Source organism: Carcharhinus amblyrhynchos, chromosome 16, assembly GCF_965287045.1.
Source record: "Carcharhinus amblyrhynchos chromosome 16, sCarAmb.v2.hapA, whole genome shotgun sequence".
NCBI classification, from domain to species: domain Eukaryota; kingdom Metazoa; phylum Chordata; class Chondrichthyes; order Carcharhiniformes; family Carcharhinidae; genus Carcharhinus; species Carcharhinus amblyrhynchos.
Window position 1 is genome coordinate 60,197,615 of NC_137339.1, and position 24,721 is coordinate 60,222,335.

At 48.6% G+C, this 24,721-nt stretch overlaps 1 protein-coding gene across 3 annotated transcripts in view; it reads left to right on the plus strand.

Annotated features, from left to right (window-relative positions):
- LOC145354049 (sodium/potassium-transporting ATPase subunit alpha-3) overlaps nucleotides 1-24,721 on the plus strand; it is a 123,934-nt gene that overhangs the window by 38,789 nt on the left and 60,424 nt on the right. The window contains exon 1 of one of the 3 annotated variants that reach the window (XM_080205167.1): nucleotides 23,080-23,232. The exons of the other annotated variants lie outside the window; for them this stretch is intronic. Coding sequence (XP_080061293.1) covers nucleotides 23,227-23,232 — 6 coding nt within the window. The 5' untranslated portion in view covers nucleotides 23,080-23,226. Of the gene's footprint in view, nucleotides 1-23,079; nucleotides 23,233-24,721 lie in introns of those variants that run through there. 3 annotated transcript variants of the gene reach the window in all.

Here is a 24,721-nt window from a genome sequence, read left to right on the forward strand (position 1 = left end):
ATAAGAACATAAGAAATAGGAGCAGGAGTAGGCCATCTAGCCCCTCGAGCCTGCCCCGCCATTCAATAAGATCATGGCTGATCTGTCGTGGCTCAGTTCCACATTCCCGCCCTCTCCCCATAACCCTTAATCCCCTTGCCTATCAAAAACCTATCAACCCACATCTTAAAAATATTGAGCGAGGCAGCCTCCACCACTTCAACGGGCAGAGAATTCCAGAGATTCACCACCCTTTGAGTGAAGAAGTTCCTCCTCAACTCCGTTCTAAACCGCCCCCCCTTTATCTTGAGGCTGTGCCCCCTAGTCCTACTGTCCTTTCTGAGCGGGAAGAGCCTCTCCACCTCTATCCTATCCATCCCATTCAACATCTTATATGTCTCAATGAGATCTCCCCTCATTCTTCTAAACTCTAACGAGTACAAGCCTATTTTATTCAGCCTCTCCTCATAGTTCAACCCCCTCAACTCCGGAATCAGCCTAGTAAACCTCCTCTGCACTCCCTCCAAGGCCAAAATATCTTTACGTAAGTGCGGCGACCAAAACTGCACACAGTACTCCAGCTGCGGCCTCACCAGTGCCCTATACAGCTGCAGCAAGACCTCCCTACTTTTATATTCAATCCCCCTCGAGTGTGAGTGTGAGTGTGTACGTGTTAATGTGAATGTGAGTGTGTATGTGTTAATGTGAGTTTGAGTGTGCATGTGTGTTCATGCCTGTTCATGAGCATGTGCATGAGAGAGTGAGTGTGTTAATGTGTGTGTATGTTTCAGTGTGTGTGTGAATGTGGGTGTGAGATCAAGTATGTGTGAGTGTTTGTGTGAGTGTTAGTGTATGTCAGTGTGAATGAGGATGTGAGTAGGTGTGTGTGCAATTGTGTGATTGTGAGTATTTGAGTGGGTTTGAGTGTCTGTGTGTGTGTGTGTGTGTGTGTGTGTGTGTGAGAGAGAGAACTAGTGCTGATATATATGAATTTGCCTGTATGCATGCCTGACTGAACGTTTTGTTGTGTGTATGTCATTACTGTGTTAATGTGTATATGTGTGTCAGTGTGTGCCTTTGTATCGTATGTGTGTGAGTACATGTTAATATGTGTGAGCATATCTGTGTGTGTATTAGTGTGTTTGTGTGTGTGTGTGTATCTGTGAGGGTGTGTGTGACAGAGAGACAGTGTGAATGTGGGTGTGAGTCAGTGTGTGTGTGTGTGCCTGTCTGTCTGTGTGGGTGTATGTGAGAGAGAGACAGAGTGTGAATGTGGAGTCAATGTGTGTGTATGTTTGTGTGTGTGTATATCAGTGTGTGTAAGGGAGTGTGTGTCAATGTTGTGTGGGTGTGAGGGAGTGTCTGTGTAAGTGTCCATCGGTATTGTGTGTGCAAGGGAGTGTGTGTCAGTATGGGGGGTGGGAATCAAAGTGAAATGACTGGGAGGGAGGAGGTTAGCTCACAAATGGAGAGAGCTTGTCGACAGTGTGAGAGGGAGGATGGGCAGGTGATGGAGAAGGGGAGCACTCAGACTGAAGGTTTGAGATGTGTCTATTTTAACTCAATGAGTGTTGTGAACAAAGTGGATGAGCTTAGGGCGTGGATTGCTACTTGGAAATGTGATGTGGTGGCCATTACATAGACTTGGATGACTCAAGGACAGGACTGGATACTTCAAGTGCCTGGTTTCAAATGTTTCAGGAGGGACAGGGAGGGAGGAAAAAGAGGGGGTGGGGTGGGTAGTGGCACTGTTGATCAGAGATAGTGTCATGGCTGTAGAAAAGGTGGACGCCATGGAGGGATTGTCTACAGAGTCTCTGTGGGTGGAGGTTGGGAACAGGAAGGGGTCACTAACTTTACTGGGTGTTTTCTATAGGCCGCCCAATAGTAACAGGAGTGTTGACGAACAGATAGGGAAAGAGATCCTGGAAAGATGTAATAATAACAGAGTTGTCGTGATGGGAGATTTTAATTTCCCAAATATCGATTGGAATCTCCCTAAGGCAAGGGGTTTAGATGGGGAAGAGTTTGTTAGGTGTGTTCAGGAAGGTTTCCTGACACAATATGTGGATAAGCCTACAAGAGGAGAGGCTGTACTCGATCTGGTATTGGGAAATGAACCAGGACAGGTGTCAGATCTCTCAGTGGGAGAGCATCTTGGGGACAGTGATCATAATTCTATCTCCTTTACAATAGCATTGGAGAGAGATAGGATCAGACAAACTAGGAAAGTGTTTAATTGGAGTAAGGGGAATTATGAGGCTATCAGGCAGGAAATTAGAGGCATAAATTGGAAAGAGGTTTTCTCAGGGAAATGTACAGAAGAAATGTGGCAAATTTTCAAGGAATATTTGTGTGGCGTTCTGTACAGCAACGTTCCAATGAGACAGGGAGGTCATGGTAGGCTAAAGGAACTGTGGTGCATGAAAGCTGTAATGAATTTAGTCAAGAGGAAAAGAAAAGCTTACAATAGGCTGAGGGAGCTAGGTAATGCTAGAGATCTAGAAGAGTATACGGCTAGTAGGAAGGAACTCAAGAAGGAAATTAGGAGAGCCAGAAGGGGTCATGAGAAGGCATTGGCAGGCAGGATTAAGGAAAACCCCAAGGCATTCTACAAGTATGCAAAGAGCAAGAGGATAAGACGTGAAGGAATAGGACCTATCAAGTGTGATGGTGGGAAGGTTTGTATGGAACCTGAAGAAATAGCAGAGGTACTCAATGAATACTTTACTTCAGTATTCAGAGTGGAAAAAGATCTTGGTGGTTGTAGTGCAGACTTGCAGCGGACTTAAAAGCTTGAGCATGTAGACATTAAGAAAGAGGATGTTTCGGAGCTTTTGAGAAGTATCAAGTTAGATAAGTCACCGGGACCAAATGGGATGTACCCCAGGTTACTGTGGGAGGCGAGGGAAGAGATTGCAGAGCCTCTGGCGATGATCTTTGCATCATCAATGGAGACAGGAGAGGTTCCAGAGGATTGGAGGATTGCGGATGTGGTTCCTTTATTCAAGAAAGGGAGAAGAGATAGCACAAGAAATTATAGACCAGTGAGTCTAACCTCAGTGGTTGGTAAGTTGATGGAGAAGATCCTGACAGACAGGATTTATGAACATTTGGAGAGGTATAATATGATCAAGAATAGTCAGCACAGCTTTGTCAAAGGAACATCATGCCTTACAAGCCTGATTGAATTTTTTGAGGATGTGTCTAAACACATTGATGAATGAAAAGCAGTAGATGTGGTTTATATGGACTTCAGCAAGGCATTTGATAAGATGCCCCATGCAAGGATTATTGAGAAAGTGAGGGGGCATGGGATCCAAGGGGACATTGCTCTGTGGATTCAGAACTGGCTTGCCCACGGAAGGCAAAGAGTGGTTGTGGATGGGTCTTTTTCTGCATAGAGGTCAGTCACCAGTGGAGTGTCCCAGGGATCTGTTCTGGGACCCTTGCTCTTTGTGATTTTCATAAATGACCTAGATGAGGAAGTGGAGGGATGGGTTAGCAAGGTTGCTGATGACACAAAGGGTGGAGGTGTTGTGGATAGTGTGGAGGGATGTCAGAAGTTGCAGCGAGACATTGATAGGATGCAAGACTGGGCAGAGAAGTGGCAGATGGACTTCAACCCAGATAAGTGTGTGGTGATTCATTCTGGCAGATCAAATATGATGACAGATTATAATATTAAGGGTAAGACTCTTGGCAGTGTGGCAGATCAGAAGGGGTCTGGGTTCACAGGACACTCAAAAGTAGCTTCTCAGGTAGAGGCTGTGGTTAAGAAGGTGTATGGTGTACTGGCATTCATCAATCGAGGGATTGAGTTTAGGAGTTGGGAGATAATGCTGCAGCTGTATAAGACCCTGGTCAGACCCCACTTGGAGTACTGTGCTCAGTTCTGGTCGCCTCATTACAGAAAGGATGTGGAAGCCATAGAAAGGGTGCAAAGGAGATTTACAAGGATGTTACCTGGATTGGGGAGCATGCCTTATCAGGATAGGTTGAGGGAGCTTGGTCTTTTCTCCTTGGAGAGACAAAGGATGAGAGGTGATCTGATAGAGGTGTATAAGATGATGAGAGGTATTGATCGAGTGGATTCTCAGAGGCTTTTTCCCAAGGCTGAAATGGTTACCACAAGAGGACACAGGTTCAAGGTGCTGGGGAGTAGGTACAGAGGAGATGTCAGGGGTAAGTTTTTCACTCAGGGGGTGGTGGGTGAGTGGAATCGGCTGCTGGCGGTGGTGGAGGCGGATTCGATAGAGTTTTCAAAGAGACTTTTGGATTAGTACATGGAACTTAGTAAGATTGAGGGTTATAGGTAAGCCTAGTAGGTAGAGACATATTCGGCGCAACTTGGGGGCCAAAGGGCCTGTTTGTGCTGTAGTTTTTCTATGTTTCTATATGTGTGAGAGAGTGTGTCAGTCTGTGTCTGTGCGTGGGAGTATGTACCGGTGTGAGTGTGAGTTTGTGTGTGTCAGTGAATATGAGGGAGTGTATTAGTGTGTCGGTATTGTGTGTGAGGGAGTGTGTCAGTATTCTGTGTGAGGAAGTGTCTATCAGTGTGTGTCTGTTTGTGTGTGTGTGCATGAGAGGGAGTGTGTGTCAGTATTCTGTGTGTGTGTGTGTGTGTGTAAGGGGGAGTGTGTGTCAGTATTGTGTGTGTGTGTGTGTAAGGGGGAGTGTGTGTCAGTATTGTGTGTGTGTGTGTGTGAGGGGGAGTGTGTGTCAGTATTGTGTGTGTGTGTGTGAGGGGGAGTGTGTGTCAGTATTGTGTGTGTGTGTGAGGGGGAGTGTGTGTCAGTATTGTGTGTGTGTGAGGGGGACTGTGTGGCGGTGATGTGTGTGTGTGTGTGAGGGGGAGTGTGTGTCAGTATTGTGTGTGTGTGTGTGTGTGAGGGGGAGTATGTGTCAGTATTGTGTGTGTGTGTGAGGGGGAGTGTGTGTCAGTATTGTGTGTGTGTGTGTGAGGGGGAGTGTGTGTCAGTATTGTGTGTGTGTGTGTGAGGGGGAGTGTGTGTCAGTATTGTGTGTGTGTGTGAGGGGGAGTGTGTGTCAGTATTGTGTGTGTGTGTGTGAGGGGGAGTGTGTGTCAGTATTGTGTGTGTGTGTGTGAGGGGGAGTGTGTGTCAGTATTGTGTGTGTGTGTGTGAGGGGGAGTGTGTGTCAGTATTGTGTGTGTGTGTGTGTGTGTGTGAGGGGGAGTGTGTGTCAGTATTGTGTGTGTGTGTGTGTGTGTGTGTGAGGGGGAGGGTGTGTCAGCATTGTGTGTGTGTGTGTGTGTGTGAGGGGGAGTGTGTGTCAGTATTGTGTGTGTGTGTGTGAGGGAGAGTGTGTGTCAGTATTGTGTGTGTGTGTGTGTGTGAGGGGGAGTGTGTGTCAGTATTGTGTGTGTGTGTGAGGGAGAGTGTGTGTCAGTATTGTGTGTGTGTGTGTGAGGGGGAGTGTGTGTCAGTATTGTGTGTGTGTGAGGGAGAGTGTGTGTCAGTATTGTGTGTGTAAGGGAGAGTGTGTGTCAGTATTGTGTGTGTGTGTGTGTGAGGGGGAGTGTGTGTCAGTATTGTGTGTGTGTGAGGGAGAGTGTGTGTCAGTATTGTGTGTGTGAGGGAGAGTGTGTGTCAGTATTGTGTGTGTGTGGGAGAGTGTGTGTCAGTATTGTGTGTGTGTGAGGGAGAGTGTGTGTCAGTATTGTGTGTGTGTGTGTGTGTGAGGGGGAGTGTGTGTCAGTATTGTGTGTGTGTGAGGGAGAGTGTGTGTCAGTATTGTGTGTGTGAGGGAGAGTGTGTGTCAGTATTGTGTGTGTGTGAGGGAGAGTGTGTGTCAGTATTGTGTGTGTGTGAGGGAGAGTGTGTGTCAGTATTGTGTGTGTGTGAGGGAGAGTGTGTGTCAGTATTGTGTGTGTGAGGGAGAGTGTGTGTCAGTATTGTGTGTGTGTGTGTGTGAGGGGGAGTGTGTGTCAGTATTGTGTGTGTGTGTGTGTGAGGGGGAGTGTGTGTCAGTATTGTGTGTGTGTGAGGGAGAGTGTGTGTCAGTATGGTGTGTGTGTGTGTGAGGGGGAGTGTGTGTCAGTATGGTGTGTGTGTGTGTGAGGGGGAGTGTGTGTCAGTATTGTGTGTGTGTGAGGGAGAGTGTGTGTCAGTATTGTGTGTGTGTGTGTGAGGGGGAGTGTGTGTCAGTATTGTGTGTGTGAGGGAGAGTGTGTGTCAGTATTGTGTGTGTGTGAGGGAGAGTGTGTGTCAGTATGGTGTGTGTGTGTGTGTGAGGGGGAGTGTGTGTCAGCATTGTGTGTGTGTGTGTGAGGGGGAGTGTGTGTCAGTATTGTGTGTGTGTGTGTGTGAGGGAGAGTGTGTGTCAGTATTGTGTGTGTGTGTGTGAGGGGGAGTGTGTGTCAGTATTGTGTGTGTGTGAGGGAGAGTGTGTGTCAGTATTGTGTGTGTGAGGGAGAGTGTGTGTCAGTATTGTGTGTGTGTGTGTGTGAGGGGGAGTGTGTGTCAGTATTGTGTGTGTGTGTGTGTGAGGGGGAGTGTGTGTCAGTATTGTGTGTGTGTGTGTGTGTGAGGGGGAGTGTGTGTCAGTATTGTGTGTGTGTGAGGGAGAGTGTGTGTCAGTATTGTGTGTGTGAGGGAGAGTGTGTGTCAGTATTGTGTGTGTGTGAGGGAGAGTGTGTGTCAGTATTGTGTGTGTGTGAGGGGGAGTGTGTGTCAGTATTGTGTGTGTGTGAGGGAGAGTGTGTGTCAGTATTGTGTGTGTGAGGGAGAGTGTGTGTCAGTATTGTGTGTGTGTGTGTGTGAGGGAGAGTGTGTGTCAGTATTGTGTGTGTGTGTGTGAGGGGGAGTGTGTGTCAGTATTGTGTGTGTGTGTGAGGGGGAGTGTGTGTCAGTATTGTGTGTGTGTGTGAGGGGGAGTGTGTGTCAGTATTGTGTGTGTGTGTGTGTGAGGGAGAGTGTGTGTCAGTATTGTGTGTGTGTGTGAGGGAGAGTGTGTGTCAGTATTGTGTGTGTGTGTGTGTGGGAGAGTGTGTGTCAGTATTGTGTGTGTGTGTGTGTGTGAGGGAGAGTGTGTGTCAGTATTGTGTGTGTGTGTGTGTGAGGGAGAGTGTGTGTCAGTATTGTGTGTGTGTGTGAGGGAGAGTGTGTGTCAGTATTGTGTGTGTGTGTGTGTGAGGGAGAGTGTGTGTCAGTATTGTGTGTGTGTGTGAGGGAGAGTGTGTGTCAGTATTGTGTGTGTGTGTGTGTGAGGGAGAGTGTGTGTCAGTATTGTGTGTGTGTGTGAGGGAGAGTGTGTGTCAGTATTGTGTGTGTGTGTGTGAGGGGGAGTGTGTGTCAGTATTTTGTGTGTGTGTGTGTGAGGGAGAGTGTGTGTCAGTATTGTGTGTGTGTGTGTGTGTGTGAGGGGGAGTGTGTGTCAGTATTGTGTGTGTGTGTGTGTGAGGGAGAGTGTGTGTCAGTATTGTGTGTGTGTGTGTGTGAGGGAGAGTGTGTGTCAGTATTGTGTGTGTGTGTGAGGGAGAGTGTGTGTCAGTATTGTGTGTGTGTGTGTGAGGGGGAGTGTGTGTCAGTATTGTGTGTGTGTGTGAGGGGGAGTGTGTGTCAGTATTGTGTGTGTGTGTGAGGGAGAGTGTGTGTCAGTATTGTGTGTGTGTGTGTGAGGGGGAGTGTGTGTCAGTATTGTGTGTGTGTGTGTGAGGGGGAGTGTGTGTCAGTATTGTGTGTGTGTGTGTGAGGGGGAGTGTGTGTCAGTATTGTGTGTGTGTGTGAGGGGGAGTGTGTGTCAGTATTGTGTGTGTGTGTGTGTGAGGGGGAGTGTGTGTCAGTATTGTGTGTGTGTGTGAGGGAGAGTGTGTGTCAGTATTGTGTGTGTGTGTGTGAGGGGGAGTGTGTGTCAGTATTGTGTGTGTGTGTGTGAGGGGGAGTGTGTGTCAGTATTGTGTGTGTGTGTGAGGGGGAGTGTGTGTCAGTATTGTGTGTGTGTGTGTGTGTGAGGGAGAGTGTGTGTCAGTATTGTGTGTGTGTGTGTGAGGGGGAGTGTGTGTCAGTATTGTGTGTGTGTGTGAGGGGGAGTGTGTGTCAGTATTGTGTGTGTGTGTGAGGGAGAGTGTGTGTCAGTATTGTGTGTGTGTGTGAGGGGGAGTGTGTGTCAGTATTGTGTGTGTGTGTGAGGGAGAGTGTGTGTCAGTATTGTGTGTGTGTGTGTGTGAGGGAGAGTGTGTGTCAGTATTGTGTGTGTGTGTGTGAGGGGGAGTGTGTGTCAGTATTGTGTGTGTGTGTGTGTGAGGGGGAGTGTGTGTCAGTATTGTGTGTGTGTGTGAGGGAGAGTGTGTGTCAGTATTGTGTGTGTGTGTGTGAGGGGGAGTGTGTGTCAGTATTGTGTGTGTGTGTGAGGGGGAGTGTGTGTCAGTATTGTGTGTGTGTGTGTGAGGGGGAGTGTGTGTCAGTATTGTGTGTGTGTGTGAGGGGGAGTGTGTGTCAGTATTGTGTGTGTGTGTGTGTGAGGGGGAGTGTGTGTCAGTATTGTGTGTGTGTGTGAGGGAGAGTGTGTGTCAGTATTGTGTGTGTGTGTGTGAGGGGGAGTGTGTGTCAGTATTGTGTGTGTGTGTGAGGGGGAGTGTGTGTCAGTATTGTGTGTGTGTGTGAGGGAGAGTGTGTGTCAGTATTGTGTGTGTGTGTGTGAGGGGGAGTGTGTGTCAGTATTGTGTGTGTGTGTGTGAGGGGGAGTGTGTGTCAGTATTGTGTGTGTGTGTGTGAGGGGGAGTGTGTGTCAGTATTGTGTGTGTGTGTGAGGGAGAGTGTGTGTCAGTATTGTGTGTGTGTGTGTGAGGGGGAGTGTGTGTCAGTATTGTGTGTGTGTGTGAGGGGGAGTGTGTGTCAGTATTGTGTGTGTGTGTGAGGGAGAGTGTGTGTCAGTATTGTGTGTGTGTGTGTGAGGGGGAGTGTGTGTCAGTATTGTGTGTGTGTGTGAGGGAGAGTGTGTGTCAGTATTGTGTGTGTGTGTGTGTGTGTGAGGGAGAGTGTGTGTCAGTATTGTGTGTGTGTGTGTGAGGGAGAGTGTGTGTCAGTATTGTGTGTGTGTGTGTGAGGGGGAGTGTGTGTCAGTATTGTGTGTGTGTGTGAGGGAGAGTGTGTGTCAGTATTGTGTGTGTGTGTGTGTGAGGGAGATTGTGTGTCAGTATTGTGTGTGTGTGTGTGAGGGGGAGTGTGTGTCAGTATTGTGTGTGTGTGTGTGTGTGAGGGAGAGTGTGTGTCAGTATTGTGTGTGTGTGTGTGAGGGGGAGTGTGTGTCAGTGTTTGTGTGTGAGGGGGAGTGTGTGTCAGTATTGTGTGTGTGTGTGTGTGGGGGAGTGTGTGTCAGTATTGTGTGTGTGTGTGTGAGGGGGAGTGTGTGTCAGTGTTTGTGTGTGAGGGGGAGTGTGTGTCAGTATTGTGTGTGTGTGTGTGTGAGGGGGAGTGTGTGTCAGTATTGTGTGTGTGTGTGTGAGGGAGAGTGTGTGTCAATATTGTGTGTGTGTGTGTGAGGGAGAGTGTGTGTCAGTATTGTGTGTGTGTGTGTGAGGGAGAGTGTGTGTCAGTATTGTGTGTGTGTGTGTGAGGGGGAGTGTGTGTCAGTATTGTGTGTGTGTGTGTGAGGGAGAGTGTGTGTCAGTATTGTGTGTGTGTGTGAGGGAGAGTGTGTGTCAGTATTGTGTGTGTGTGTGTGAGGGAGAGTGTGTGTCAGTATTGTGTGTGTGTGTGAGGGAGAGTGTGTGTCAGTATTGTGTGTGTGTGTGTGAGGGAGAGTGTGTGTCAGTATTGTGTGTGTGTGTGTGAGGGGGAGTGTGTGTCAGTATTGTGTGTGTGTGTGTGAGGGGGAGTGTGTGTCAGTATTGTGTGTGTGTGTGTGTGGGGGAGTGTGTGTCAGTATTGTGTGTGTGTGTGTGAGGGGGAGTGTGTGTCAGTATTGTGTGTGTGTGTGTGTGGGGGAGTGTGTGTCAGTATTGTGTGTGTGTGTGTGAGGGGGAGTGTGTGTCAGTGTTTGTGTGTGAGGGGGAGTGTGTGTCAGTATTGTGTGTGTGTGTGTGTGTGTGTGTCAGTATTGTGTGTGTGTGTGTGAGGGGGAGTGTGTGTCAGTATTGTGTGTGTGTGTGTGAGGGAGAGTGTGTGTCAGTATTGTGTGTGTGTGTGTGAGGGAGAGTGTGTGTCAGTATTGTGTGTGTGTGTGTGAGGGGGAGTGTGTGAGTTGACTGCTTGCTGCATCTCTAATCCCGTCCATTGAACTTGATCCTCAGGCAGTTTATAGAATGGAATTAATTTCCCTTAATCTCCCAGCAGTACAGTCGAGGATGGGAGAACAGGGGATAAATGAGCGGGACTAAATTTAGTCTGGTTTGTCATTGAGTGAGGAGGGAGCCGAGTGATGAAAGGAAGAGGGGGGAGGTGAAAGATAACAGCCTGTATTCATTCCAGAGGAATCACTGCTCTGACTCAGGAGAATGTGGGTTTAATCATCAACTCATAATCCAGGCTGAAAGAGCTAAAGCCAGAAATAGATACTGCAATGTCACAAGGTCAGTACGAGGGAGTGCCACACTGTCAGAGGGTCAGTACTGAGGGAGTGCCGCACTGTCAGAGGGTCAGTGCTGAGGGAGTGCCGCACTGTCAGAGGGTCAGTGCTGAGGGAGTGCCGCACTGTCAGAGGGTCAGTACTGGGGGAGTGCCGCACTGTCAGAGTGTCAGTACTGAGGGAGTGCCACACTGTCAGAGGGTCAGTACTGAGGGAGTGCCGCACTGTCAGAGGGTCAGTACTGAGGGAGTGCCGCACTCAGAGGGTCAGTACTGAGGGAGTGCCACACTGTCAGAGGGTCAGTACTGAGGGAGTGCCGCACTGTCAGAGGGTCAGTACTGAGGGAGTGCCGCACTCAGAGGGTCAGTACTGAGGGAGTGCCACACTGTGAGAGGGTCAGTACTGAGGGAGTGCCGCACTGTCAGAGGGTCAGTACTGAGGGAGTGCCGCACTGTCAGAGGGTCAGTACTGAGGGAGTGCCGCACTGTCAGAGTGTCAGTACTGAGGGAGTGCTGCACTGTCAGAGGGTCAGTGCTGAGGGAGTGCTGCACTGTCAGAGGGTCAGTACTGAGGGAGTGCCGCACTGTCAGAGGGTCAGTACTGAGGGAGTGCTGCACTGTCAGAGGGTCAGTACTGAGGGAATACTGCACTGCAGAACAGTCCCAAACTCTCCAATCTAACTTTGTAACTGAAGGCCTCCCTCCCTGGATTCATTCCTGAGGATCTTCTCAGCTTTTTCTCTAACATCTTCACATCTTTCCTATAGTGTGGGTCCCAGAACTGGTCACAATATTCCCGCTGAGGTCTAACTAGTATCTTCTTCAACATAACCTCTTGGCTCTTGTATTCTGTGTCCCCATTAATAAAGCCCCCAGGATACTGTTTATTTTCTGAACCGTGCTCTCAAGCTGTCCTCAATGCTGAGTTCTACATGTGTACACTCAGATTTCTCTGGTCCTGCAGTCCCTCTCATGTTGTCCCCTTTACACTTGCGAGAAAATTAATCTTCACTTTTATCTGCGTTAACTTCATCTGCCCTCCCCGCCTATTCCACCGCTTTATCTTTTGAGGTTCCACAATGTCCTCCTGTCCGTTTCATAATGTCTACCTTCCCCCATGGAGTCCTGGAGTCCTGGAGTCCTGGAGGTTTACAGCATTGAAACAGACCCTTTGGCCCACCTTGTCCATGCCACCTTTTCTTTTTAACCACCAAGCTCGTCCCAATGGCCTACTTTTGGCCCATGTCCCTCTATAGCTATCTTACCCAGGAAACTGTCTAAATGATTTTTAAAACACAATCTCTACTACCAAGAGATTGGTAAGGCCACACTTGGAATACTGTGTACAGCTCTAGTAACCTATTATAGAAAGGATATTATTAAACTAGAAAGAATGCAGAAGAAATTTACAAGGATGCTATCGAGACTTGATTGTTTTGAGTTACACGGAGAGGCTGAATAGACTGGAACTTTTTTCTCTAGAGCTTAGGAAACTTAGGAGTGATCTTTTGGAGGCCTATAACACTCACCACCCTGTCTGTCAAAAAATTGCCCCTCTGGATCCTTTTCTACCTCTTCCCTCTCACCTTAAACATATACCCTCTAGTTTTAGACTCCCATACCTTTGGGAAAAGGTATTGACTATCTGGGTGATCTGTGCCCCTCATTATTGTATTGACCTCCATAAGTTTCCAACACTCTGGAGAAAAAAGTCCCAGTCTATCCTGCCTCTCCTTGTAACTCAAACAACCAAGTCCCGGTAGCATCCGAGTAAATCTTTTTGGCACTCTTTCTCGTTTAATAATATCCTTTCTATAATAGGGTGACCAGAATTGCACACATTATTCCAAGTATGGCCTTACCAATGTCTTGTACAACTTCAACAAGACGTCCCAACTCCTGTGTTCAGTGTTTGGCCATTGAAACCAAGCATGCTGAATGCCTCCTTCACCACTCTGTCCACTGTGACTCCACTTTCAAGGAGCTATGAATATGTACCCCTAGATCTCTTTGCTCTGTAACTCTCCCCAACGCCCTACCAACAACTGAATAAGCCCTGCCCTGATCCGATTGACCAAAATGCATCACTTTGCATTTATCTAAATTAAACTCCATTCATCGGCCCACTGGCCCAATTGATCAAGATCTCGTTGCGGTCCTAGATAACCTTCATCACTGTCCACTATGCCACCAATCTTGGTGACATCTGCAAACTTACTAACCATGCCTCCTAAATTCTCAAGCAAATTATGAATATAAATGAGAAGTCAGTGGACCCAGCACTGACCCCTGAGGCACACCACTGGTCACAGGCCTCCAGTTTGAAAAACAATCCTCGACAGCCACCCTCTGTCTTCTGTTGTCAAACCGATATAGCTGAGGACACACACCAACTGAGTCAAGAACATCCCTGCTGCATCAGACTTTTGAATGGACCTACCTCGCATTAAGTTGATCTTTCTCTACACCCTATGACTGTAACACTACATTCTGCACTCTCTCATTTCATTCTTTATGAATGGTATGCTTTGTATGGCACACAAGAAACAATACTTTTCACTGTACACCAACACATGTGACAATAATAAATCAAATCAAATTAGCCAGTCCTGTCCATTTCCCATTACTTAGCCAATTCTCTCTCCAGGAGTTGTCATTTTGTTCAATTCAGCCCCTTTGAGTCTGCTACAAAGGAACAGGGGAGGCCATTCAGCCCTTTTAACCTGTTTTTCAGGAACAGGAGGAGTCAACTCATGTCCTGCACTACAGATTTCTGTTCTTCATTGTGTGAAGAAATGTGTGGAGTCTCTCTCTCTCTCGGGCCTATTGTATCTCGTAATCATCTCAGTCCTATCCTGTGTTAACCAATGGGCTATAAGACTGGCCTGCGCGACCTGTCCTTGCAGTTTAACTCTTTCCACCTTGGCTACGGAAGGATTTTGATCACACATCTGACCACAGTCCAGTCAGGAGGTAGTCCTGTTGATAGGCCCACCTCTATTTCAGCTGGAAAGGTATAGCCACAGCCGATTATGGACACACAAACAGAACAGGAGAGAACAATCAGCTCTTGGGCCTGGATCTTCCACATCCATCCTGAGGGCCTAGCAGTTAGGCTCTCACTTCAAGCAGAGTTCTCCTGACAGTGCAGCCCTCCCTCAGCGCTGCTGCACTTGCAGCCTGGCTCAATTCATCCCTTCACCCATTCACGGGATGTTGGTGTCACCGGCAAGTCCGCCATTCGCTGTCCCTCCCCTATAATTACTCCCGGACTGAGTGACTTCCAGAGAGGGGAGGAGCGGTGGGGAGCCAGGTCGCTGTGGGCCTGGAGTCACACATAGGCCTGACTGACAGGAGTAGGTTAAGTTGACCCATTTCCTTCCCCGAAAAAGGGTATTTATTTTCAAATGACAATCTGTGGTAGCTGCCAGGGTCGCCTTTACTAAGACTAGCTTTCTGATTCCAGATTGTGTTTGATGAATTTAAATTTCACCAACTGCCATACTGGGATTTGAACGACTGTCATCGTTTCCCCTGAAAGGAGTTAGCCGGGAAAGCAGAATAGAATATTACTACAGTGCAGAAAAGGCCCCTCAGCCGTCTGCACAGACCATACCAGTCCACCTCCCCCTGCTGTCTGCTGCAGATGTGTCTGGAGGGGGACGTGAACCCAGGACCTTGTGACTCAGGAGGTGAGAGCAGTAATGACTGAGCCACAGGGCTGGAGCTTCTCAATCCAGCGAGTGTTTGTCCCTCTGAGAAACAATCAGCCTCTCCTTCTTGTTCGAACCTTGTCAGAATGCAGCACCATTTCCCCTCCTGGTGAGGTGTGAGGGGAGATTCTGATTCAGCCAGCCTCATGTCCCAACCCCCTCCACCCACCGCAGCCTCTCCTCCAGGTGCTCCCTGCCCCGATTTCGGACGCTCCCACTGGATTGGAGCACAGGATTGAAGATCGAGGTGCAGAAGGGGCGAATGTGAGAATTCTTCCTCATTTTGTTGCCTCTCCCAGCAGTGGGAAAGTGAGGGGGGGTGGGGGGTTAGCAGGTGAGGTAGCCTGGGGTTCCCCAGCTCCCTGACTCACTCGCTGACACAGCCTGGGAGACAGCTTACTTGCCTGCTCCAGTGTGCGCACACACACACACACACACACACACACACACACACACACACACACACACACACACACACACACACACACACACACACACACACACACACACACACAGGCTCCAGAGGACATGTCAAGGTTAGAGGCAGTACTGCGTTAGTGGCTGATATAGAGATGCCCAGAGATAAAGGAGAAAGGGAGATGGATTGAAGAAGAGAGAGAGACAGGAAGAGAGAGTGTGAGGGAAACAGAGGAAGAGAAAGAGAGACAGATAGAAAGAGATAATATGAAAGCGAGAGACACAAAGAGAGAGATTCAGGGAATGAGAGACAGAGATAGAGGTAAAAAGAGAGAGAGAGACAATATGAAAGAGAGACACGGAATCAGATTGACAGAGAGAGGGAATGAGATAGAGAATGAGAGAGAGACAAAGAGAGAGAGAGAAACAAAGAGACAGGCAAGCAGAGAGAGAAAAATAAGAGAGAAGCAGAGCAACAAAGGGACAGAGAGACAGTGAGAGATAGAGTTAGAGAGATTAACAAGCAATTAGCCACAGACACACACAGAGCAAGGAGAAAGATTGAGATGGGAGGAGGGAGAGGAAAAAAGAGAAAGGTACAGAGAGAGAAAGAGACAGGAGAGAGAAGCAGAGGTACAAAGGACAGAGAGAGATGCAGCGAGTTAGAGAGGGAGATTACCAGGCAGAGAGATCTTGAGAGAGAGAGAGACTTAGAGAGACACAGGAGATGGCCATACACAAAGAGAAGGAAAAACTCAGCAATATGACCATGTGACAAAACCAAAGAGAGAAATCTAATATGTCAGCTGATCTCACAGTGTGTGAGAGAGGAAGCTGCAAACACAGGCAGGAGAATGGAGGCCACACCTCCCAGCAATTTTTTTAAAACTCAGTCGGTTGGTGCTTGCTGTTCCACCTCTCTGCTCTGAGTGAACAGGCATTTCTGTCAGAGGAAAGCAGCCCAGGTGTGGTAATAATATTAAAAGTACAATTCCAAATCTGGGACCTGAGGACAGATGTGTAAAACTTATTAAAGGTGACAGGTGGAGAGAGAGCAGTTCAGAAAGCAAACAGTATCCTGGGCTTTATTAATAGGGACACAGAGTACAAGAGCCAGGAGGTTACACTGAACTTATACAAGACACGTGTTAGACCTCAGTGGGGGTATTATGTCAGGTTCTGGGCTCCACACTGTAGGAAGGATGTGAAGGTGTTGGAGAGAGTGTAAAAAAGGCCCATGAGAATGAGTTCAGGGATGAGGGACTTCAGTTATAAAGGTAGATCGGAGAGCTCTCGGGATTGTCCCTGGAGAACACTGAGGGAGATTTAATCGAGATGTTTAAAATCACAAGGGGTTTGGGCAAAGCAGAGAGGGAGAAACTGTTCCCATTGTGGAAGGATGGAGATCCAGGGCAGGGGAGGGCGCAGATTGAAAGTGATCGGGTGAAAGAAACAATGGAGGCACAAGGAGAACATTTTTCACCCAGCGAGTGGTCAGGATCTGCCCGAGAGTGTGGGGGAGACGGGTTCAGCCCAGACATTGAGGAGGCAATTGGATTGTTATCTGAAAAGGAAACACAAAATGGCAGGGGAGAGGGCAGCGGAATAAATAATGTCTTCAGAGAACCCCAGAAATAAGGGCCTCTTTCTATTCTTGCAACCATTCCGTCATTTTCCTGGGAGCGCACATCATTGGAACTGGCCTATCTCTCTATCAGCACCGGGAAGGTTTCCAGGAAAGGAATCCCACTCCCAAGGACAGACACAGGGATGGGCAATAAATGCTGACCAAGACGCTCATTTCGGAGCAAGAGGAAAAGGAGCGATGGAATGGCTGTGGGATTGTCATTGGAAAGCAATCCGGAGTGCCAGGCTCTGGGCTGACACGGGTTCAAATCCAACCAGGGCAGTCAGCGAAATTTAAATTCAGTTCATAAAATCAGAAATGTGGTTAAATAAGAGAAGTTAATCTCAGTAACGGTGACCATGGAGCTCTCATCTATTATGAAAAGCCACCTGGGTCACTAATGTCCTTTAGGGAGGGCAATCTGCCATCCTTACCTGGTCTGGCCTACATGCAACTCCAGAGCCACAGCAATGTGGTTGCCTCTTAACTGCCCTCTGTAACGTCCAAGCAAGACACTCAGTTCAAGGGGCAATTAGGGATGGGCAATAAATATTGGCCTTGCCACATCCCATGAGAGAATTTTAGTGAAGGAATGACAGGTGGGGGTGCTGACCTTTCTCATTGTATCCACCCTGATGTTTATTAATTCAATCAAAGGATGTGGGTGTCGCTGGCTACACCAACATTTATTTCCCACCCATAATTGCCCCGTGAAAACGTGGTAGGTGAGCTGCCTTCTTGAACCAGTGCAGCCCCTGAGGTGTAGGTCCACCCACAGTGCTGTAAGGGATGGAATTCCAGGATTTTGACCCGGCGACAGTGGCCGATATATTTCCAGGGTGGTGCATGAGTTGGAGGGGAACCTCCATGGGGTGGTGTTCTCAGCTATCTCTTGTCCTTCTAGACGGTAGAGGTTGTGGGTTTGGAAGGAGTCTTGGTGAGTTGCTGCAGTGCATCTTGTAGATGGTACACACGGCACTCCTTGTGCATCGATGGTGGAGGAAGTGAAGGTTTGTGGATGGGGATCACGCAGGCCTGCTTTGTCCTGGACTATTTGCTATCGGACCCAGTTTGCTGAGGAGAGGAAGTAGAGGGGTCCATCATCCCGAAACCTCAGCCAACCCTGTCAAAAGCAACATAGTCCCGGGTTGAGAATAGCAAATTATATTTATTTGACAACTGGAAGGTAATCGAACATCCCGCAGAGGTTTGGGACAGCCTCAAGCTTCATTGGACATTCAATCGCACAGGAAGGAGTGATTTTGAGGAAAAAGCTGATGTGATGTGTCTGCACGCGACAGTGAGATAATCCGAGAGCTCGGCGTTCCAACACTGAAGGCACAGCCACCAACGGTGGAGCGATGGGAATCGGGGGATGCTCGAGAGGCTGGAATTAGAAGAGCACAGGGATCTCGGAGGGTTGCAGGAGGCTACAGAGATAGGGAGGGTCGTAGGGGACTGGAGAAGGTTACAGAGATAAGGAGAGCTGTAAGGGTTGGAGGAGGTTACGGAAATAGAGAGGGTTGTCGGGGATTGGAGGACTTTACAGCAATAAGGAGGGTTGTAGGGGACTGGAGGAGGTTACAGAATTAAAGAACGTTTTAGGGGTTGGAGGAGGTTACAGAGATAGGGAGTGTTTTAGGGGCTTGAGGGGGTTCCAGAGATAGAGAGTGTTTTAGAGGCTGGAGGGGGTTACAGAGATAGGGAGTGTTTTAGAGGCTGGAGGAGGGTCCAGAGATAGGGAGTGTTTTAGGGGCTTGAGGGGGTTACAGAGATAAGGAGTGTTTTAGGGGCTGGAGGAGGTTACAGAGATAGGGAGTGTTTTAGGGGCTGGAGGAGGTTACAGAGATAGGGAGTGTTTTAGGGGCTGGAGGAGGTTACAGAGATAGGGAGTGTTTTAGGGGCTGGAGGAGTTACAGAGATAGGGAGGGTTTTAGGGGCTTGAGGGCGTTACAGAGAGAGGGAGTGTTTCAGGGGCTGGAGGAGGTAACAGAGATCGGGAGTGTTTTAGGGGCTGGAGGAGGTTACAGAGATAGGGAGTGTTTTAGGGGCTGGAGGAGGTTACAGAGAGAGGGAGTGTTTCAGGGGCTGGAGGAGGTAACAGAGATAGGAAGTGTTTTAGGGGCTGGAGGAGGTTACAGAGATAAGGTTACAGAGATAGGGAGTGTTTTAGGGGCTGGAGGAGGTTACAGAGATAGGGAGTGTTTTAGGGGCTGGAGGAGTTACAGAGATAGGGAGGGTTTTAGGGGCTTGAGGGCGTTACAGAGAGAGGGAGTGTTTCAGGGGCTGGAGGAGGTAACAGAGATAGGGAGTGTTTAAGGGGCTGGAGGAGGTTACAGAGATAGGGAGTGTTTTAGGGGCTGGAGGAGGTTACAGAGAGAGGGAGTGTTTCAGGGGCTGGAGGAGGTAACAGAGATAGGAAGTGTTTTAGGGGCTGGAGGAGGTTACAGAGATAAGGTTACAGAGATAGGGAGTGTTTTAGGGGCTGGAGGAGGTTACAGAGATAGGGAGTGTTTTAGGGGCTGGAGGAGGTTACAGAGATAGGGAGTGTTTTAGGGCCTGGAGGAGGTTACAGAGATAGGGAGTGTTTTAGGGGCTGGAGGGGGTTACGGAGATAGGGAGTGTTTTAGGGGCTGGAGGAGGTTACAGAGATAGGGAGTGTTTTAGAGGCTGGAGGGGGTTACGGAGATAGGGAGTGTTTTAGGGGCTGGAGGATGTTACGGAGATCGGGAGTGTTTTAGGGGCTGGAGGAGGTTACAGAGATAAGGTTACAGAGATAGGGAGTGTTTTAGGGGCTGGAGGAGGTTACAGAGATAGGGAGTGTTTTAGGGGCTGGAGGAGGTTACGGAGATAGGGAGTGTTTTAGGGGCTGGAGGAGGTTACGGAGATAGGGAGTGTTTTAGGGGCTGGAGGAGGTTACGGAGATAGGGAGTGTTTTAGGGGCTGGAGGAGGTTACGGAGATAGGGAGTGTTTTAGGGGCTGGAGGAGGTTACAGAGAGAGGGAGTGTTTTAGGGGCTGGAGGGGGTTACGGAGATAGGGAGTGTTTTAGGGGCTGGAGGAGGTTACGGAGATAGGGAGTGTTTTAGGGGCTGGAGGGGGTTACAGAGATAGGGAGTGTTTTAGGGGCTGGAGGAGGTTACGGAGATAGGGAGGGTTTTCGGGGCTGGAGGAGGTTACAGAGATCGGGAGTGTTTTAGGGGCTGGAGGAGGTTACAGAGATAGGGAGTGTTTTAGGGGCTGGAGGAGGTTACAGAGATCAGGAGTGTTTTAGGGGCTGGAGGAGGTTACGGAGATAGGGAGTGTTTTAGGGGCTGGAGGAGGTTACGGAGATAGGGAGTGTTTTAGGGGCTGGAGGAGGTTACGGAGATAGGGAGTATTTTAGGGGCTGGAGGGGGTTACAGAGATAGGGAGGGAGGCTGGAGGAGGTTACAGAGATAGGGAGGGAGGCTGGAGGTAATGAAAGGCAAGGCCCAGGAGGAATTTGCAATGATGGGTGAGAATTTGAAGATGCATTGTGGGGGAGTGAGATGGCTGAGCGCTGGGTGAACGAGTGTGGGCGTGTGTCAGGAGAGATTTGGATCATCCTGAATCTGTGAAGCTCACAACTAAGATTTCAAAGAAGGAACATTGCAGGTGTTACAAAGTACTGAAGTCACAGGTCAAGATGTCGCTGTTCCTTTGAGAGTGTTTGGAAGGAAGCTTTGAACTCAATGTGTGAGCGCTGACAAGCTGTCAGCTATTTATTTTTAATATTGGGTCAGAGGGTACAGTCACCTGTCTTTGCCAACTCACATGGTATGGGCATCACTGGCTGGGCCAGCATTTATTACCCATCACTAAGTGCCCCTTTTGAGTGTGTCACTTGGACAGTTCAGAGGAGCAGTTAAGCGACGGCCACATTGCTGTGGCTCTGGAGTCACATGTTGGCCAGACTGGGTAAGGACAGCAAATTTCCCTTTGTAAAGGGCATTAGTGAAGCGGATGGGTTTTCTAAAGGGGATTCAGGCACCATAATGCAGTTGCTGTCTCCCTCACGGTGCCAGGGCTGACGGGGAGAGGGAAAGGTTTGAGAAATGTTGCAGCAGGTCAGAACATCTGAAGTTTCAAACTGTTTCAATGGCAACATACTGTGTACTGAGTGAGATTTATTTGGGTAACTGGTTCCTTTACCTGCTTACTCCGTACCAAACAGCCTTGTAGCAAAGAAATAGCTCACATGGGGACTAACATCACTAGTATCCACTCTCCATTCCTGTCTCACTCTGTCTCTCTCTCCTATCTCTCTCTCTCAATCTCTCCCTCCTTCACTCTCATTTTCTTTTTTTCCATATCTGTCAGTTGTCTTTCTCTCTCTCTCTATCTCTCTCTCTCTCTCTTCCTTTCTCCCTCTACAGTTTATCTATCTCTCAATCTTCTCTCTTTATCTCTCTATATCTATCTTTTTCCATCTCCGTCCAATCTATTTCACTATATCTCCCCTCCTCTATCTCTCTCACTCTCTTATTTTCTTTCACACTCTCTCTCCATATCACTCTCTCTCTATTTATCTATCACTCTATCTCATCCCAGTCTGTCTCTTGTTCTCTGTCTCATTCATGTCTCCCTCTCACCGCATCTCTTTATATCGTCACTCTCTCCCCATCACTCTCTCTATATCTTTCTGTATCCCACTGTCTCTTCATCTTTCTCTGTTCATGTCTCTCTGCTATCACTTCATCACTCCCTTACTCCATTTCTCCCTTGCTCCATCTCTCCCTCACTGCATCAGTCCCTCACTGCATCACTCCCTCTCTCCATTTGTCCCTCGCTCCATTTGTCCCTGGCCCCATCACTCCCTCACTCCATCACTCCCTCGCTCCATCTCCCCCTCGCTCCACCTCTCCCTCACTTTTGCCTCTATCTGTCCCTCCCCCACACCCTCTATCCATTCTTCCAATTCTCCCTCCTATCTCTCCCTCAATCCAATACTCGCTCCATCTGCCTCCACTCTGCCTCTCCTCACTCCATCTTCCTCTCCCTCCACATCTCCTTCCCTCTTTTTTTATCACTTGCTTCCTCCCTCTCTCTCCTCTGCATCACTCTTTCAATCTCTGCATTTCTACGTTCTGTTTTTCACTGCATCTCTCCCTCCAGTTCTCCATCCCCCGTTCATTCATCCCTGTGATGTGCTCCATCCTGTCCATCTGTTGTGCAAGCCCTCTGGTCACTATGGCGACAGAGTCGGTACAAATTACATCCCATTGTCTCACTGTAACAGCAGAGAGAGCGAGAGAAAAATAGAGAGGGCGGGGGAGAGCTGGAGGGAAAAAGAGAAAAACTAAGAGAGACAAAGAAAGAAACAGGGAGGGGGAGAGACAGAGAGAGAGAGTGTGAAAGAGAGAGCCAGAGAGAGAGAGAGACAGACAGACAGAGAGAGATACGGAGAGACATATGGAGAGAGACAGAGAGAAAGAAAGAGGAAGGGAGACCAAGAGAGATAGAGAAACAAAGAGAGGGAAATAGAGAGGAAGAGAGGCTGACAGAGAGAAAGAGAGAGAGAGACAGACAGAGATAGTGAGCAAGAGACACCGAGAGAGATAGCAAGATAAGGAGAGAGAGAGATGAGAGAGAGGGGGAGAGTCAAAGGGAGAAGATAGAGAAAGAGAGACGGTTAGAGAGGAAAGTAAATGGAGAGGTAGAGGGATTGCGAGACAGGGATACAAAGGTGGATAGAGAGATGGAAACAGAGAAGAAATGGAGAGGGAGGGATTGAGAGACAAGGATACATAGACTGGTAGAGAGGGAGGTGGAGAGAGAGAGAGAAATATGGAGGAAACAGAGACAGAGAGAAATAGAGGGGGAGAGAGAGACAAGCAGAGGAAATAAAGAGGGGGACTGACATATACAAATGGCAAAATAGCCAGAGATATACTTAGAAAGAAAGGGATTGACAGAGAGAGAGCAATAATGAGACAGAGAAAAAGAGATAAAGAGACAAAGAGGTAAAGAGAGAGACAGACAGACAGACAGACAGAGAGAGACAGAGCCAGAGAGAGAGAGACAGAAACAAAGCAAGACAAAAACAGAGAGAGAGAGACGAAAACAGAGAGAGAGAGACAAAAAGAGAGTCAGAGAGAGAAAGAGAAGGGAAGACAGTGAGAGAGGGGGAGACAGCGAGAGGGAGAGACAGAGACTGAGACAGAGAGACCGACAGAGAGCGACAGGGAGGGAGAGAGGCAGAGATGGAGACAGAAAGGGGATGAGGGAGAAAGATAGAGAGAGGATCAGGGAGAGAGATAGAGAGAGGAAGAGGCAGAGTGGGGGTGAGGGAGAGTTAAAGATCGACAGAGAGGGAGAGAGATAGAGAGAGAAGAGAAGAATGAATGAAAGAGAGACAAAAGAGAGGAGAAAGATAGACAGGAGCGTAGAGAAAGAGAAAAGAGAGGGACAGTTAGAGAGGGTGAGAGAGACGGAGAGAGAGAAAGAGAGCCAAAAAGAGAGATGGATAGAGAGAAAGGGACAGAGAGAGGGGCAGAAATAGAGACAGAAAGAGAGACAGAGAGAAAGATAGCGAAAGAGAGAGAGAGATGGAGAGATAGAGATGGGGATAGAGACAGAAAGAGAAATGTGAGAGCCAGAGAGAGAGAGAGAGGGAGATTAGTGAAGTACAGTTCATCCTTTCACAAGGTGATTTGGACAAGGTGATTTCAGCAGTGGGAGGGGCCAGCCTGTTCAGCAGCAGCAATCTGCCAGCTGATTGGCTGGGAGGGGGGATGCAGGAGGATCCCGATGCTGCTCTCCAGTGCCTACTGAATTTGAGTCATAGCAAAGACGGTGAGTCAGACGCAGACATCTTCTCCAGTGTGTGAAGACGGGCAGCAGGACAGCCTGGCTCTCTCCTGAAGCAGCTCAGACAGCCAGAGGCAACTCCAGATTCTTCTTCAGTCAGCACTGGCAGTGTCGCACTCGGCACCGTCACCATGGGGGTAAGTTATCCCCCGAGTGTGGGGCAACATGCGTGTGTGCCATCGCCGGTGACAACACTGAAGAGCTGTCAGCAAGATGGGGAACGCAGTGGGAAGAATTGCAGGGCTGCAGTGCGGGAGCAGAGATAGCGTGATGGTGGATACAGAGGTATCAGAGAGAAAGAGGCAGCGTTAGGGACAGGAGGATGGAAATAAGCTGAAATCAAGAAGAAGACAAGAAATAAGAAAATGGAACCAATCAACTGAGCAAGGGACAAAAAGAGAGACAGACTGAAATAGAAAGAGAGACAGTGACCGAGAGAGAGAAATAAAACCACAGAGATAGACAGGGAATGTGACAAAGAGAGAGATAGACAAACAGAGAGAGACAGATAGAGACAGACAGACAGGGAGAGTGACAGAGACAGAGAGAGAGACAGCGACATAAATAGACAGAGACAGAGAGAGTGTGTGGATGATAGACAAAGATACAGAGAGAGAGAGACAGATCAAGAGTAGTAATAAACAGAGAGAAAGATAGGTGGAGAGTGAGAGAGACAGAAACTGAGAGAGAGAGAGACGGAGAAAGCAATAGAGAGGGATAGAGAAAGACTGAGGGAACAATAGACAGACAGATTGCAATTAGGTGGAGAGAATTGATGAGGGCAAAGAGATGGAGAAATTGAAAGAGTCAGAGACGCAGGTGGAGGGATGGAGAGAGGCGGTAGATTGACAGGAAGAGACAATGAGAGAGACAATCTGAAACGAATGTGCAAAATGGGACCTGACACTGTCTCCCTCTCTCACTCCCTCTCCCCCTCTCTCTCCATACCCCTCTCTATCTCTCCTGCCTCCTCCTCTCCATCCATCTCTCTCCCCCTCTGTATCCATTTCCCTTTCTCTCTCCCCCTTTCTCTCCATTTCTCTCCCTGTCCTCCCCCCCCTCCCCGTCTGTATCTCTCTGTTTCTCTCCATCTGTCTCTTCCTCGTCCCTGAATTTCTCTCTTTGTCTCGCCCCCTCTATCTCCATCTCTCTCCATCCTTCCTCCTTCTCTCTCTCTCCATCTCTCTAACTTTCCCTTCCTCTCTCCCCCCTCTCTCTCTGGAGCAGAAGCTGGTGCTGTCAGGTTGGAAATGCCAGCCATTTTGACTGGGTGAGAGAATGTGAGTGGTGCAGAGAGAACGCTGCCCTCTCTCTCTCTGTACGTGAGTGGGGAAGGTGGCGGGCTGCAGATGCTCCATCAGTGAGTGCTGCAGAGCTGGCATGCAGCCAGACCCTCCCTCCCGCCCAGCACCACTGCAGAGATGAAGGGGGATGGGAATCAGTCAAGGTCACCCAGGTTCAGCTTTACATGTTATCTCCATACACATCTGGCTGCTTGCTTACTGCAGACACCCAAAGGGCTGCCCAGAATGAAAACAATTCAGCCTCTCCCTCCTCTTTCAGCTCCAATCTATCTTGCTGTTATTTTCTACATCAGTTTTCCCAGAGAAAAAATATTTACAATCT